General features: G+C 33.0%; 1 protein-coding gene and 1 long non-coding RNA gene across 4 annotated transcripts; one reads left to right on the forward strand and one right to left on the reverse strand.

Moving 5' to 3' along the window:
- Nucleotides 1–11,104: 11,104 nt before the first annotated feature.
- On the reverse strand, nucleotides 11,105–12,802 carry LOC108855835 (probable aspartyl protease At4g16563). The gene has a single exon (XM_018629749.2). The coding sequence runs from the start codon at nucleotides 12,672–12,674 to the stop codon at nucleotides 11,259–11,261; it is 1,416 nt and encodes a 471-aa protein (XP_018485251.2). The 5' UTR covers nucleotides 12,675–12,802; the 3' UTR covers nucleotides 11,105–11,258.
- A 1,207-nt stretch (nucleotides 12,803–14,009) lies between these two features.
- LOC108838890 (uncharacterized) lies at nucleotides 14,010–15,879 on the forward strand. Of its 3 annotated transcripts, XR_008939875.1 has the most exons (4): nucleotides 14,010–14,181; nucleotides 14,270–14,720; nucleotides 15,384–15,455; nucleotides 15,632–15,879. It is a non-coding gene; the product is annotated as an uncharacterized LOC108838890 (long non-coding RNA). The 3 variants fall into 3 exon arrangements; XR_008939876.1 differs by lacking the exons at nucleotides 15,384–15,455; nucleotides 15,632–15,879 and adding an exon at nucleotides 14,807–14,929; XR_008939874.1 differs by lacking the exons at nucleotides 15,384–15,455; nucleotides 15,632–15,879 and having other exon boundaries at nucleotides 14,270–14,929.
- Nucleotides 15,880–17,630: the final 1,751 nt, after the last annotated feature.

Consider the following 17,630-nt stretch of genomic DNA (forward strand, 5'->3'; position numbering starts at 1 on the left):
TATCACTTATTAGAAAAGAACCTAATTAAAGATGCAAATCATCATTCATTTATATGATACATAAATATTAAATAATAACCCCAATAACATTTGAAGAAAATATTTGGGATATAATCAGGGGCATCAGTCTCTCCTTTAACACCTTAAGCTACTACTAGCCAAGTCCCACCACCTTTTCAGACAACAGTCTCGTAATCTAAATCCAGTCACGTAAGCTAAACTCAGCATCACAAGTAAGCAACAACATAGGAGCCACCAAAACATCGGAATGAACAGACTAGTGTGTGTGTATATATATGTATTAGCCAACAATGTGTCAATAATCATAGTTTTTTTAAAGAATTTTTGGTTTTATTCAAGCAACATCTATATTATTAAATTTGAGTAACTTTGGGTACTGTTTATAAACATGAATAGCAAAATAAATGAAAATTATTTGAAAATATTGATATCAGATTAATTATTTCATTTTATTTACAAATTTAGCTATTGCATTACAATAAATTAAATAGTTCCTTTTTGTATCTTTTTTATTTATAAATTCTAACACTACATTTAAAATAAATTTAAATTAATTAACTACAATTGTTGTTGTTTCTTTGTGATAAAAAAGAAAACACAAACTGAAATATATATTATATAAAACAATTTTTAAATATAATATTACATTATTTAGTTTAGTCAAATATAAAAATTTCGAGAGTACAATTTTCAAGAAAATAAATATCATAAAATTAATAAAAATTCATAGAAAACTAATGCAAAAACTTAAAATTTTAGTATGTTTTTCATTTTAAAATAAATTAATAAAAACAATAGGTTAATAGATGAATAGTACAATTACATCAAATTGCATCAAGTTAATAAAAATTATTATCAAATATCTATATTATAAAATAATACATTCTACTCTATATATAAATTACAAAATATAAAAATATACACGAAATTTATATTAAACCAGGGATTTATAAGTTTACGTTGAATACAAGTTAAATCAAACACTTTCCCGGGAGCGCAGATCAAGTTCCAGTATTTTATTAAGTGTTAACATGTATTCCTTAAGATAGTAAATGAATAAATTTACAATATCATTGCCAAATGCCAAGTAATAGTAGTTATCAATAAACAAGAAAAATAAAATTCCAAATTCCATTCCAAAAGATAATCACAAGTCACTTGCTTGATGAACAATATTGAAGACTGGTAACCAATCATGCAGTTTTCAGCCTATCAAACTTTGGAAAAGGAAAACGTTCAAGACTATGTTTTCTCAGCCAAGTACACATCTGAAATGATATTGAAATTCGTACTTCAGTTTCCAAATACTATCAAGCATGATCATTTCTTACCATTCTAACGCTTAGGGGCAAGAAACACAAAACAACACAAGGATCACACTACCCTGGTCTTTGAATTTAATTATTTTCTTGTATGGTATTTAGAAACTCAACCCCCTAAAAACACTAAAGAGCTAATCAAACCATCTGACCCATCACGGACATCATTAGCTTTCGTTAATTTCATAAAAGTGTGTAGCTTTTGGACCATAACTTTCATTTTAAAAACGAGAGAGAAGAGAAACGAAGGTGTTTTGAACAAGAAAAGTATTAAAAGAAAGCGCACAAGCCAGTCTCTTGGTGGGGACAGTCTTTGATTGTATCTGCTATCAACACGACCAATCATTTTCATGTGCCTAATGTAATCAAAGTTTCAGTCAGTAACAGGAACTCACGCCCAAATCAAAATAATAGTAAATAGGTTATTCAAGAAAACATCATATATTTATTCATAGAAGCAGAACTGGACTCAGTATTATATAATTGCAACATAATTAAGAGATAAGAATTGTTTGATTCTCGGACCATTAACCAAAATGTAATTTATGATTTTATATCTTAACTTGATAACACTAGATATATACGCAAACAAATTTAAACAGATGCAGATGCCTATCAAATCTTTCAAGAATCCATTGAGAAAATACAAATTCATTTAATTGTTCAATAAAGACCCCCATAATATAAAGTGACTAGGAATTGTTTAAATTTATTTAACAAAAGAAATGATTCCGAGTATGAATTATTCAAACATGAGATCATTGCAGTAATTGGTACAAAGAGCTTTACCATTATACTTCTAATTCGATGAAAATATCTCTCTCTAACACATGAAGCATGCCACTGCATAGAAAGAAGAGAAAAATGCACCACCATTCAACTCGACTAGGAATTTTCGATAAGATTTATATACTTCGGTAACAGAATCATATAAGCTATATTCCCACTGCCGTCAAAAAAAAAAAAAAAAAGCTATATTCCCACTATAGTATCTATGTCCTAAAAGACTAATAAAATAGTAAATATATTATATCTGCTTATGATGGAAATTGAAGAAAACAAGTATAGAATTAAAATATCCTCACTAGAAACAAGAGATATTCCTTCAATTCCCCAATCATCTTTTTAACAATTTTTTTACTTATTTTATGTAAGCCTTCACCTGAAAGCCAGTATTCCCTGCAATAAGTTTTACCACACTAACTTCCTCGCCCAATGCTTCTACAAAAGAAGTTAAAGCATCATATACCCATGCATATACCTATCAACTCAAAATGAGAAAAAACACAAATATGTTGTGCCATAGAACAAAGACAGAAATGATCCTACAATCATTATTCAGGAAAAGCAAGTGAACATGTTGAAATTCAAACATGATTATATGTTTTTTCTGGAAGATAATATGACATAACCAATTACTGTGAACGTTAGGTCACACACAAAAGAGCTTTTATTTCTTTTATTTATCGTTATAAACGTTAACTGGGCTAAACAAATATTATAAACTTGCTAACGTATTAGATTACGTATAGATCAATTAGTTTTCTAGTCCCTTGGATGAAAAATTAGAGGTTTTCATGAGGTTACATAGACGTGGATATATGCTTACAAGACAGAAAAATGGAAAAGTTGTGAGAATAAACACAAACTCCGTTTTTTTTGTAACACTAATAAGCACAAACTCTGTTTATAAGACAGAAAAAGTGGAGAAAAGGGGCTGTATTTATTAGCTTAGACACAAAAGAGACTCAAAGGACGACCAAAATCATTTGAATGCAAAAGTGTTTAGAATGATGAGAGCAAAGGAATTAGATGGTTGCCTCAGGCACACCCAATCAACCCTATACCTTTTAATAAATGTTAACAAATTTTGTTTGCCCTAACCAAAATATTCAAACTATATCAGAAAAGAAAAAAATTCTATCTGCATAAACCAATCCTTTCGAGAAAGTTTATGACCACAACAGTCAAATGTGAATTGCTTTAACGAGGATCAGACCCCAGATTCTAAAGCACTTGCGTTTACGAGAAGAACAAAATGGGAAATTAACCCATCTATCCAGTCCACTTGCTTAAGATTTAGCCAATGTAGCCATCAACAAGAGCGGACCCAGAAAATAATTTGATGTGGGGCACAATATATAAATCTATATTATATAAATATAACTAAATTAACTGATTTAAACTATATTTTAAAAAATACATTAGTTATTAATTTTTAAAAATGAATAAAATATAAAGAGATATTTTTTTAATTTTAAATATTCATTTTCAATAATATCATTAAATTATATGCATATATATAGTAATTTCATTATAAAAATTTATTCCTTTTAGTTTTTTCTAACTGTTGAATAATAATCTTAATAAAAATAATTGTCAAAGTTAAATATTAACAAACTATGAACTTTTATTTTGAAAAAATTAATATTAAAAAGTGACTGAAATACTATAAGTTGGATACCATTTTTCAAAAAGAAAATTAGGTAAACAATACTTTAATATTTGGGTCTATGAATTATCGTTTAGGATTTAATATTTAATGGAAACTGTTAGATTTATAAATTTATAGAAATAATTTAAGAGATTTGGTTTACTCATTTTCATCACAAATGTAATATTTATGATAATGCAATCATATTTAATGAGAAATTTTTCTATTAAAAACAGAAATAAAACAGTTGTTGAAAATGGTTATGGTAACAAAATCAAAAGAAATTTTTTGGATGAAATAGTAATTAAAAGTTGTAGAAAAATTGAAAGTACAGAAATGCAACACATTGGTTCGAACCGAGTATGTGTGGGGCACAATGTAGCCTTCGCCACCAACTTAGCTACATTGCCTTCTATGTATATTGTCTGTTACATAAAAATAATTTAAGTCGTATGTGGCACGTGCCACAGGTACAATTAAGGTGGGTCCGCCCCTGGCCATCAACTTTTGATGAGTTTGGCCTTTTACAAAACAACACAGAATATTTTGCATCAGATTTTAAAAATTACTTACCGAGTATTGTGTTTGTTAGGGCAGAATAAATAGAGTAATGTTTTTATTTTTTTTTATCTATTATTCCATTTTCCACTTTATTTACATATTTTCCATTCCATTTACAGATTACCCACTCCATTTATTTTATAAATAGAATATAATATAGAATGGAGATATAAATGTTCTTAGAGTATTTTCAACTCCGCTCTGTAATTTTCTGCAAAATAAAGTGAGAAATAGAATGATGAAAAAACAAAAAATTGATTAATCCATTTATTAAATAATCACTTTTTGTCTATTTATTATTCCATTTCCCACTTTTGTTTTGCAATAAAATAATCACTCTTACACGCAATCCATGCCTCCATAGGATAAAAAGGAAACATAGGCTTCAGGCAGCAACTTTTTTTAAAGATCAAGGGCATTATTCATTATTAACAAAAGCATAATTTAATTATAAAACAAAGAACTGGGATAATTAGAATTAAAAACATGGAATTATAATGAAAACATGGTTTCCTAAATAACAGAAATAGACAATTGTTAATTATCAAAGAACTAGAGTAATTAAATTGGTTGTCATTTATAGTTTTGAATGCACTTTTAAAATATTTTTAAAAATGTAAAGTTGATAAAAAATTTATTTTTGTTTGATCAGGGCAGCAAAAGGCATTGGGTAGTTTAATTACTCTATCTAAAATAGTTATAAAATTTAATGGTAAAACCTTAATTACTATTCTTTTAGTTGAGTATTTTAATTATTTTTGTTGATTTTTTTTTGTGATTGGCTTGGGCAAGCATAAACGTTAGTACGGCTCTGCTTACACGTTAAACTGAAACGGGCGATTGTTCTTTCCACGCAGTCCGCATTTATTAGGGGAAAAAAAAGAAAGGGCTTTGTTATGAGCTTAGACCAAAGACATACAAAGTTGAAACCAAAATCATTTGAATGCAGAAGTGTTTTGAACGAAAGAAAGCAAAAGAATATAGATAGTTTCTTCTGGCACACTCCAATCAAACTTTATCCTCTAATTAATACTTAACTAATTTTGTTTACCCCAACAAAAAACATTCAACCTCCGTCACACCAAAAAGAACATCGTTTGTGTAACCGAATCCTTTCAAGAAAGTGTGTGACCAGGATAGTCACAATGTGAATGCTTTAACCAGGACCGGACCCCATATGATTCTAAAGCACTTATATATGTTCGCCAGAATGAAAAACACATCGTAAATTCGATCACTCTCTCCATTCCAAAGCTTTTAGTTAATTTTATATCAACTTTTGAAGAGTTTGGCCTTTTGTTTAGAAAAAAAAATGTTTTGCATCAAATTTTTTTTTTTTTTAAACTAGGGTATTGCTTGTCTTTTTTTTCTTTTGTTGCTAAAAGCTAGGGTATTGCTTGTCTTACGTGACACCGAAACTGATTTTGAATTTGGATGAAACTTAAAGATCATACGTGTTCTGTCACTTCGGCATGACTTTTCCCAAAGGTTTCTATCAAATCAAACAATTTCCCAGGAATTTACATGGACATACAATAGTAATATTGTTAAACAATTTCAAAATAAGGCAGTCTTATCACCAAATCAAGTACTAAAAGCAAATTATGGGATTATCTAATCGAAAGGGGATCCATTTTGTTTTTTCTTAGCTTTCTGAGCATTCAAAATAAGCATCTTTATTCTCCCGGTGTGACCATGTGGAAGAAAAAAACGAATAGAACTAGCAAGAGGGAGAGAAAGATATATATTGGAATAGATTAAGGCATAATTCTCCGTTGGACGGCCTAACTTTAAGAAAGAAAGATAAACTTTAAAGATTAAAGGAGGAATGGAGAAAAGTTGTCCTAATTTTGACATGACAGCCTTCTTAATCTAATGTTATGCACTTAATTATATTACAACATGTTTATTTATTTATAAAATAAATTTTAGCCAAAAAATGTTCGCTTTGGTTCAAATATATTAGTTAAGAATCCAAAGCGGTGGCATGTATTCCTCATCACTTGTTCCTATATATTTTCGAAGAGTTTAAGCTAGCTGAACGGCACATGTATCATATCACATCATCGGATACATATGTGAATCCATAATCTCCACGAAATCGAGCATTTGCTATTATGCAGTGAACATGTGTTGGAAAAGTCCTATCACATGAAACACATGATGAGTTCTTCTTTATATGAAAAACAGAAATGAAAGAACAAAAGTAGTGAAAGTCAGAAGGTATCTGATCTCCAAGCAAAATTCTTCGATATGTGGTGATAGCTAGATAACAACTAGAATGTCAGATATAGATGTTTATGATACCGCGAGTTAGCACCCAACTTGTTACGGAAGTTCCCCTTCCACGATCAGGCTCACGACGCCTCGACTTCATCTCATCTCCCCTAATGGGAGAAACCCTAGCGCTTCGATGGGGATTGGAAGCGGCATCATCAATGGGAATCCAATCCATCACTATCCACTCCGATTGCGAAACGCTCATCAGAGCAATCAACAACAAAACCCAAATCAAGGAATTCTTTGGTCTCTTACAAGACATCAAGAACCTCTCCTGTGGTTTTGACTCTATCTTCTTCGTTCACATTCCTCGTTCTCAAAACAGGAATGCTGATGCTTTAGCTAAATCAATACTATTAAAACAGAAGGCCCTTTTTTCAGGTGACCTTTTATTTCAAACTTATTTACTATTCAATGCCACTGGTTTATTTATAACCTATGTTTTTTTAATTTTTCCTATTTTCCATGAAATCAATTTTTTTAACAAAAACTAATTAAATTGATGTGTTAAATGCGCTTCCTATGTTGACGACCTTTACGTGACAAAATAGAAACAATACAAGTATATACATTTTCTTTCACATAACTCATTAAGTTGGACAAAAGTGGAAAGATTTTTTCTGAAGAAAATATTATAAAGTTGGTTTCTTTGTTAGCTACATGGGTAGCTCTGAGTAGTCGATGGTTGAGAGATGGAAAGTGCCATGGTAATGGCGGACAGTTTTGTTAACTTTAGTTGCTTGTGTATTAAGGTATTCTCTGTTTTCTAAGTCATTAAAAACCTACTTTGAGCGAATTAGGGTTGAAGTTGATGAAACATAGAAACAGCATTACATAAAAATAAAATGTGATGGTTGACAGGTTGAGTGTGTTTATCAGAAAAATAATCTCTATGCTTTTGTTAAACTACTTAGTGCGTATCACTCTGATGGATGATTATCATCATCTTAATTTCACTACTGTTATAAACGTAAGGAGTGAGATTAATTTTGTTCTCAGGCAGTTTTGTTTTGACAGGATTGACAGAGATGGCAATCATACTCTATACTCTGTTTAAACTTCAACATTGAAAATCATGGACGAAAAATCTGAGATTTTATTTAATTATATGTTCATTTTATGTTTATAGTTAAATAGAAACTTTTTTTTTGAACAAGGGCTTAGTTAAATAGAAACTTTAAACCTAAATAATATGGATTCACAATTTGATTACCAAATTTTCTCCGTATATTATGCTAAGATATACTAAATTCATAGCTATAAATCCACGAATATTATTTTAGGAGCAAAATATAGCATCATTATCGCAAGTTAGTTAAAAATCTAAACAACATATATAAACATAACTAACTAAAGTTTTAAAAATATGCATCGGAAATTAACAATATTTAGTTTACAAAAAAAATTAACAATGTTTTCTTCCATAAACAATACAGTTAAAACAGAAAATATTTTTAAAATCCCTTTAATTTGCTTTTCTATTTACAAGTATGCCATTAGAATATATTAAACATTAAGAATTAAATTGATTACAATATCTTGACGATATCTTTGGAATATTTGAACAAAAATATTCTTTGAACAACCAAATTTCAATATCTTAAATTTTTTTTTCAATATCTTAAAATTTAAATTTCCTAATATAGTTTTACATATGATTTGCATTAGATAGTTTTTTCTTATTTCTATATGTGATAGTCCGTAAACTTACTTTTCTACAGGACTTACTTTTTTAATTATTTTCTTTGTTTAAATATATATAACCAACATAATTAGCATATATGGGTGGGTTTTGGATATGACTATAACAAAACTTAGTCATAATATGTTTCTGTGCAAATCCAGTTAATGATATTCAAACAAAAAAATAATACATACACATATCAGTTTCTATTATATGAAAATAAATTTAAAAATATATTTGACACTATAGAATATTATTTTAAATTTAATTTAATAAATTCCAAAATAATTTCATTTTCTATTCTTAAATTAAAATAGAAAATATTATCTTTAGAATTCTAATAAAGCATAGAATAACATTTCAAATAAATGATTTCTCTCTAGCCTAAGATTGGAAGAAAAAATTGAATATATCACATATTAAATTTCCTAAATATCCAAAGTTTTATCTCACTTAAAAATTATGTATACGAATTCAAACATAAACTATATGAAAAAATAGAAAACGATTATATATACTATTAAAACAGAACTAGATTTTGATCCGTGCTTCAAAAGCGCGGATTATTTTGGATATAAAAGATTTTTGAAATAATATTTTTTGATTGTTGCACATTATTGTATTTCAAAGTGTATTATATCGAAGAAAAGATTTTTTAAAAAATTATATAATTTATAAACTGGTTTATATCACAATTATATGTTTATAACACAATTAACAGAAACTTATCAATCAATCATTCATCTAAACATTCATAAATTCAAATACTTTAAATTTTACAGTTTAAGTCAAATGGTGGGTTACCCTTCGGTTCAATCGGGTCCAAGTTTTAAGGTTTTTGCGGGTTTTATAAAAATTTTGAATAACGAGTTTTTTTTGTAAAAAAAAGCAAACCGGATTACATATAGAATCACCGGTTTAACTGTGGATCTGAATCGGGTTTCAAAATACTGAATATAACGTTTCACGTGTAACATTTAAATGTTGATACACAATTAAAAACACTAATCTATATCATATAAATGTCTCTAAATTACTATATATTGTTTCAAAAAATAATCCCGCGCTTCCAAAGCGCGGGTCAAAATCTAGTTGGCCCTTAAGACCAAAGTTCCTTCTGTTGTATTGCCTATGGGCTAGACTCTTTAAGCCTTATGGTTCTTAATATAATCTGGTAATTCAAAAAAAAAAAAGTCTGCTGACTCTGCTCTGACTGATTGTTGGGTTTATGTGAGTCTAAGTCCAATTAAATATTTATCTAATTAGAACGATATTGTCCATTTTGAGTTTTATAAACTGTTTACATGAATTTATTTCTGAATTCTTTTCCAAAATGCATGGTACAAATTAGATTTGAACTTCTCTTTATATATTAGATATATTTTGTCTAGTTTTTGATGTGAGACTCAGTTTGATATTTCATATTTTTTTCTTCAGACTAAGGACCACATTCATCTCGTGTCCCACAATAATTTCTAAGATTTTCTAATTTGATCTTTGCCACATACTTTCCATTCATGTTTGGAAGGATATTTTTGTTTTTTTACAGATTTCTTATCAGTCATTTTGATACCAAATAATTTTTTTGACCTTTCAACTTAAAATTAATTGACGGTAAGTAGAGGGATCCAAGTCCTTTATATATCACTCAAATCCTTTGTATATTTTTAATGCGAGATTTTTTCTCTAACACCTTCTCTTGAGATAATTGTACGTATTAAGACTAGGCATTATAATTCGTTACTCGGTTTAAACTCGTTGCTCGCTTTAAACTCGTTACTTACTTTGTAAGCCTTGAAAATTCAAGCGAGTCCAAAAATATTCCGATCCTGATCCAGCGCAAAATGAGAAAAATAAATTTAACCCCAATATACATGTGTTTTTATTGAGCCCATAAGTTGAGGGCTAAGGCCCATTAACTGTCCCTACATAAAACCTCTTAATTGTTTAAGCGGTTGGATTATTCAGAGCTTCAAAATGATCATTTAACATTTCTAGCAATGATTGTAAAACAAAATCTTATCGATCTTAGGTATATGATCTATTTGTCACCATATGAGTTCATATTTATTTAAGAAGTACGGTGAATCGTTTACCAAAACAATATGTTGGTTGTTAAAAAAGATATTGACAGATACTATAACAATGGTCATGATCTGAAAGCTTGAACACTTATCTTGTATTCCTCTGGACCAGTTTCAGCTGAAGTAAGTCCAGCCAGCTGCATCTTGGCTTTACACTGCCCTCACTCGGACAGCCGCATCTATGTGCAACCGTAACGGTTTTGATCAGATTCGGAATGTAAAATTTAGTGACATTGCTTATAAGTCTTTTAAGCTTATAAAATGTTATAAAAAGCCTTGAACACATACTCGAGCAAGAAAGTTTCCTATATTTCTATTCTGATAAGTATGTTTGTTTAGTACTTTAAATGCAATTTTTAATTACCCTGATTACTCTGGTTGACAAACAAAAAGAAATCACACTGATTACACTGACAACAAATTACACTGATCGCGCCAGAAACATAAACCAATAGCAATCACATTATTAAAACATAAAATATCTCAATCTTAGGTACTTTCTGTAGCTGGCATGAGTAGGAGGTGCAAGTGTGCAACTTTCTTTCCTGTCATTAATGGAATGTATAATGGGCTGGTTTGGTTATTTTCTGCCAACGGACATCGACGTGGTATCACTGTATTAGCAGCATGCATCCATCTTCTTCTTTTTTCCGACAAGGCATAATGCCTATATGCTTCACATGTTGGTTTCCATCGTCCACAACTTTTAGCATCCAATTAATCACAAGCTAAATTTGAAATTTTATTTTACTACTTAATATATTTCTCATAGTTACAAACATTTTAACAACCTTTTTATCTGGAAAAGAAATTAAATCATAAAATTGGTTTAATTTTTTTTAAAAAGTCAAATTTCCAAATTCACCCCTGGGAACTCACGGGCTGCACTTCTTCCTCGCGAACCCAAACCTGTCATTCTCCAAGTCATACTCCACGTGATAGTTCTGTTGCTGAAAGCTCCCGAGAATAATCGCCGGACCTCTCCGACCACCACCGGCGGTACTAACCGTGTTATCAGAAACCACCGTTAAACAGACGCTATCAACGCTTCCGACGAGCGTGAAGTAGTTAGACAACGGCAACTCCATTTTCGCTCCGCCTTTGAACTCGAACGTTAACTCCGGCACCGTCACTGATCCCTCGCCGGAGATGTTGAAGCACGGCCCGAGTCCGGTGATCTTCTCCAGCTCCTTTTCCCGGCTGTAATTCGACATCTGCGCCGCGAATTCCTCGGCGACGAGCTCGAAAACGGGTCGCTCCATGAAAGTGAACGTGGACCCGGAATCGACGATGGATCCTCCGTTTCCGTCGGGTCCGGGCGCTAAGAGCTTGTAGGGAACCTTCACGCGCTTGCTTCCGACGTAGATTCGACGGAGACTAAGGTAGTAGTACTCGAGAAACGCAGCGTTGGAGGAGGCGTTCGGGTTGTTACGAAACGGCGTGTAGCTGAGACCCGGAGTTTTTGACCCGGTTTTATGACCCGACCCGGTATCCAGATCCAGATCGGTGCTGACTTTCGTGTCGTCGAACCGACGGGAGACCAAGCAGTGAGAGAATCTCTTGAGATTCATCTGCGAAGGGACCGACTCGGGTCCTCGTCCGAACCCGGCGATACCAGCGGGTTGTCGGGTCGAGAGAATAGAGCATCCGATGACGAAATCGGGTACGGTTAGATCCGCGAAATTGAGTGTTTCGGATAGTAAAATCCCAGCCGTTGATCCTAATCCGTATTGGAGAATGTACGGTGGACAAGCGACGGTGCAGTTACGGGTACTCGGGTGGCATCCTCTGCATTTAACATCGGATCCGAATAGGAATCTGCATTTCGGATTCTGGCACCCGATGACGCGTGAGGAGGAAGAGTCCTTGGGGACGAATTTGGAGATCCGGGTCGGATCCAGACCCGGGAAATTGCAGCCGGAGCAGAGATACCTTGAGGTGCAAGGGAACCAGACGAGGCTGCTTCCGGTATCGAATACGAAAGGGATGGTTTGCGACGGCGTGCCGAAGCTGAGAGAGACTGAGTATCCGCCGTAGCTTTTGGGAGTAAGTGGGGATTTCACGGCGGCGGAGGAGGAGGCGAAGAGAGGATCTTCGTTGGGTTTGATGGAGCTGGGTTGTTTGAGCTGTTGGGCTCTGGTGATGGAGGAGTCGGCGAGACGGCGGAGAGCGAGGTAAGGGTCATTGTTGGGTGATTGGTCTGTGTTGTGGGAGAAATGAGTGAGAGGTAATTTGACGGCGGTGACGATGGAGAGGAAAATAAGGAAGAAGAAGGGAGGAGGAGAAGCCATTTGTGTATGCGTTGCTCTGTTTTGGCTTGGTGGCTTATGGGTTAAGTAAGAAGAAGGAGACGAAGAAGAATAATAGTGGAAAAGTGGAATAGTAGAGCAACGAATGGGTGATAAAGTGGAGAATCATGTTCCATCTCCGTGACTTTCTTCTTCCTTTTATAAAAATAATAATTATATGAAAAAAAGAAAAATCTATTACAAATGTGCTTGTCGTTACGAGGAAACTTACCCCTATACCGCTATACGTGGAAATGTTTTCTTTTTGATGTCGACATGATACGTGTGAGAAACCAGCCAATATGTTTCTTTTACCAGCCAAATTGTGTGTATTTATGAAAACATGATTTGAATCGAATTTATAATGCATTGTATGAAATTATGGGTTGATAATGATTATTCTATTTGATATACAACTACTGAAATCCATGTATTGAATTTTAAATACTCTTCTTGTTGTTGCTTATATGTAGTTTTTGCGTTTAGATTGATACGAGTTTGAATAAGAGTACTTACTTATAGCATGAGCCTCGACGATAGAAATCACTTGACCAAACAACGCATGTTGAGTACTATATGTGTGAGTAATCGACCACAAGTACATTTCGTTGATCCTTATAAACTATGTGACCTTATACTTTTAAAAGTGGCACCGTGATAAAACAATTTTAAGGGCTTTCTTTGCAAATAAGTCACTCAGAAGACATAACGATATTGAATATTGGCGAAGAATCGATAGAATCAGTGATGACAATTATGAACTTGAAAGACGTGAATTGGCCAATAAGTAATCAGGTCAAGCCAAGTAATATTTAGGTGTAACATATAACAAACATATACCAATACAACATATAATTATAGTCAATTCTGAAAGGTAGATTTCTTCTTTTTTGACATCTTAATTCATTGTTAAAGTTGATTAATTAGTAAATATATATTTTAATTTGCGTAGGTAATGTTTTAGAGTGGTAGATAGTATATTTGTAAAATATTACTCCTGTTTAAAATGGTAAATGTGTAGGAACTATTTTAGAGTGAAGTAATATTTTTTGGAAAATTTTGTCCAGTTTTGCTCTTTGTCGTTTGCCAAACTTCAAATATCAGTGACAAGCCTCTTTGGATACCGTTGGCTGGTGTAAATGTGAACGCATGAAGTGAGAAAGACTTTTGATAAAATTAGCCGTTTGGGTTTGCAAAATTACAAATGCAATCATGCAACTATTGCTAGTGTAGCCAACCCAAAACATTGATTTTTTCTTACGTCATACATTTAATTTAAATTTTGAAAGTGTAGACTGTAGAATAATATGTTCCAGAAAAAAAGACTGTAATAGTGCTGTTCGTTTGGTCGCCGCAGGTACCTGCGTCTGCGGCTGCGGCGATCTTTTTCGGAAATCTTGTTCGTTTGATTGACGCTGGTACCTGCGTCGATCTGCTGCGTCTAACGCCGAAGCCTGCGTCTGACGCCGAAAAATCTCGCGTCCGCGACATAAATGATGCGGCTAGACTGGTAATTTACAATTTTGCCCTTAATATTTTTTACTATTTACCAATAAACCTAACCCTAATTGACGCATCTTGTTCTCCAATTGACGCAGCATATCTTCTCTTCTCTTCCTCTTCCATTCACAGACCACAAGCTCTCTCTTCCATTCACAGACCACCACCACGAGCTCTCTTCTCCGATAGATGCAGGACACAGACCTCGAGCTCTCTCTCTTCTCCGATTGACGAAGACTTCGAGCTCTCTCTCTCTTCTCTGATAGACTCAGACCTCGAGCTCTCTCATCTCTTCGTCCTCGAGCTTAGACCTCTCTTTGAGCTTCGACCAAACCCATATCGAGCTTTCTCTTCTCCTCCACAGACGACGCCTCTCGAGCTCCCTCGTCTCCTCCACAGACGCATCTGGAGATCTCTCCATCTCCAACGCATCTCAAGCTCGCTCTCCACCTCTCTCAAGCTCTCGACCCTCTCTCCATCTCGAGCTCTCCATCTCTCTCAAGCTCTCCATCTCGGTTCTAAGCTTATGTTTTGTTCATGTGTGGGTTTGTGAGTTCCTCTTACATAAAGCTCATGTCTTTGTTGGGTTTTGCTATTCATATGTTTGATGGGTTTCTCTTGTTTGGTGTTTGCAGTAAGCCTCGTCTCTAGCTTCGTCTCTCATCGTTAATCTTGTGTCGTTAACCTTTTGTTAGTTCAAAGGCTGTATTATAAGTACTGATGTCTTATCAATCTTGTTGGTATGGTTTCTGTCTGTACTTCCGAGAGTTTGTCTCATTGACATGAAAAGAGCTTGTTGCATTACCACTGTACTTAAAGTATTTTCCTTTTCTATTTTTTTTTTGCAGGCTCTCTCTTCTCAAGCTCACACTCTCCAGCTCTCTCTCTCTCTCTTCTCCCACGCCTCTCCAAGTTTACGGTGAGAGACTCAGCTCTCTCTCTCTCTCAAGCTCACACTGTTTCTTGAGACTGATTCTCTGTTCTAAAGCTTTGTCTCTCACTCTATTGTAAGAGCTTTGGGTCTCACTCTATTGTAAGAGTTAAGACTGTTTTATTTTTTCTTCTAGTGATCAGGAAGATGGACAAATGTTTAAGAAATGTTTGTATACTATTTTGGTGTTTCCCTTGAAGTTCCGTATGTTATCTTTGCTGTTCTTGTGATCTTTAGTAACTTTTTACTTGTGTCTTATGTTACTGTTTTCTGTGCTGCAGATTCATCCTTGGTAAGCCATCCGAGTATTGGCTCTCTCATATCAAACTCTCTCCAAGCTCAGACCCACTCAAGTAAGTTGTTTCTTCTTGTTTGCTTTTTGTTTAGTAAGTTGTGGTTGCTTCTTGTTGAGTATCATACTGTTTGATGCTAGTGATGGTGTCTTGTGTTGTCTTTGCGTTTGGTTCTGCACTTCTTCTATCAGACTGTTTATTTAGTCTCATTGCATATTTTTTCTATCTTTTTACAGGTCTCTCAAGTTCAGACTCTCAAGCTCAGACCCTCTCAAGCTCAGACTGCTGCTCGAGGTCTGTTGTGATAGTCTAGATGTTTGAATTGTCTCAAGCTTGCTCAGACTACCATTGTTCTTCTCCAGCTTGCTCAGACTATGTGATCTTTTTTCATTATTCTCTTGTTGTACAAAGAAACTTGTCATTGTATTGGAAAATCTGTATCAAAGAACATAATTTTGTTTCAAATCTCATCTATTTCTTTTTAGTGTATGTGTATCCCATGGAAACAAATTTAAAATACAAATTTTTCTAATGAAAAAGCAAATCAGACTGACATTATTGGAGAGAACAGATTAGTATACAAACAGATACAAATTTATAGATTTTTAACATTTTTATAGATGTAAATATATTTAAACTACATTTTATTTATTTAAAATACAATTATAAAAATTTATAACTATATATGATATTTTTTTGCTCTCTTGTTTGTTTGAACTAAGTTTGGTTTATGTAAAAATTCCTAAACTAAATTAAATAAAATCAGTTAAAAATTTCACATTAAATATATATTTTATGGATTTTACCCAAATTAAATTTCATAGTTTTAGCATTGAAAATGATTTAGTTAAAATACTCAAAATATTAATATATTAACTGTGATTAATTATTTAGTTAAATTTTATTTTATTATTTTAATATATTAACTCATGTAAATGTATGATTTAGTTTTATGACAAAAATATTGTTATATTTGTATATTTGAACAAAAATTTATTACCAAGTAAACATAATATTTTTATGGATATAAACATATTTAAACTATATTTTATTTATTTAAAATATAATTTTACAATTTTTAAAATAAAATAATGAATAAATGAAAATAACCGCAGCGTCTATCAAACGAACATCATTCAAATTTGTTTCCTGTGTCGGCGTCAGCGTCAGCGTCAACTATCTGCGTCTTCGAAACGAACAACAATCTATGACTGCGTCAGCGTCGGCGTCGGCGTCAGCGTCTACGAAACGAACAACAACCAAACGAGTTTGACGCTGCCACTGACGCCGACGCCGACGCTGACGCCGACGCAGAAACCTGCGGCAACCAAACGAACAGGCCTAATATCAACTGCATAGGACACCAGTTAGTATTATTTTGAATCCTTTTACTTTCTTCTGCCGCACCTTATACTTGAACTAATCAAGACACTTTTATATGAGTATTTGTAACAAAATTACACAAATGCTTCAAATATATACTCTGTGATTGTTAAATAAATATAGCCACGTAGCCCACATCTAGAAGTAAGAGCTTTCCTAGTTAAATTCATTCAGATATGTTTTAAACGTTTTTACACCTATTCTAATCAGGAGTTGTGTTGTTTCACACTTATTTGCAATTGCTACTCTATTCGATTTGGATCTTTTAAAATTTATAATAATAGAACTATCTTGAGGTGTTTCTAGCGTGAGTAATAAACTAATAATAAAAAGAGAGCTTTTAAGAGTTGTGTGTTGTTTTCCTCGATATTTGAAAATTCTAACGACCGACATTCGAAGAATCAATAAGTTTGAAGTTGATGATGCTAATCACTTTCTAAAGCATTTATATTGTCACGGGAGGAAAAAAAATATCAGGTGCATCGACCATATTAAAAGGAGACGGAAACAAAATATAATAACAACAAAAACGATTTAATGTTTGTCCGTGGAAATTAGAAAACACGTGAACTAACCAAGGTACATGGCGGGACCAGCGGTGGTCAGGTCGACGCTGCATCACATGGTGACCTCACCTCCACGCTCGACTAACAAATGTACCTTCTTATACAAGATACGATTGAAGTGCTTTTATGAATTACGTATATAGATCATTCATGGTATTAAAAAGTAAAGTGATAGGTTTATTGGAAGATAACCTAAGGTTCAAGAAACATTTGCACGAGTATCAGGTTCTGTGAACAGTTTGATATTCATTCTCCTCATATAACAGTGGAAGAGTCTTTAAAATAT

The sequence above is a fragment of the Raphanus sativus genome, unplaced genomic scaffold, assembly GCF_000801105.2.
Source record: "Raphanus sativus cultivar WK10039 unplaced genomic scaffold, ASM80110v3 Scaffold0285, whole genome shotgun sequence".
Taxonomy (NCBI): Eukaryota; Viridiplantae; Streptophyta; class Magnoliopsida; order Brassicales; family Brassicaceae; genus Raphanus; species Raphanus sativus.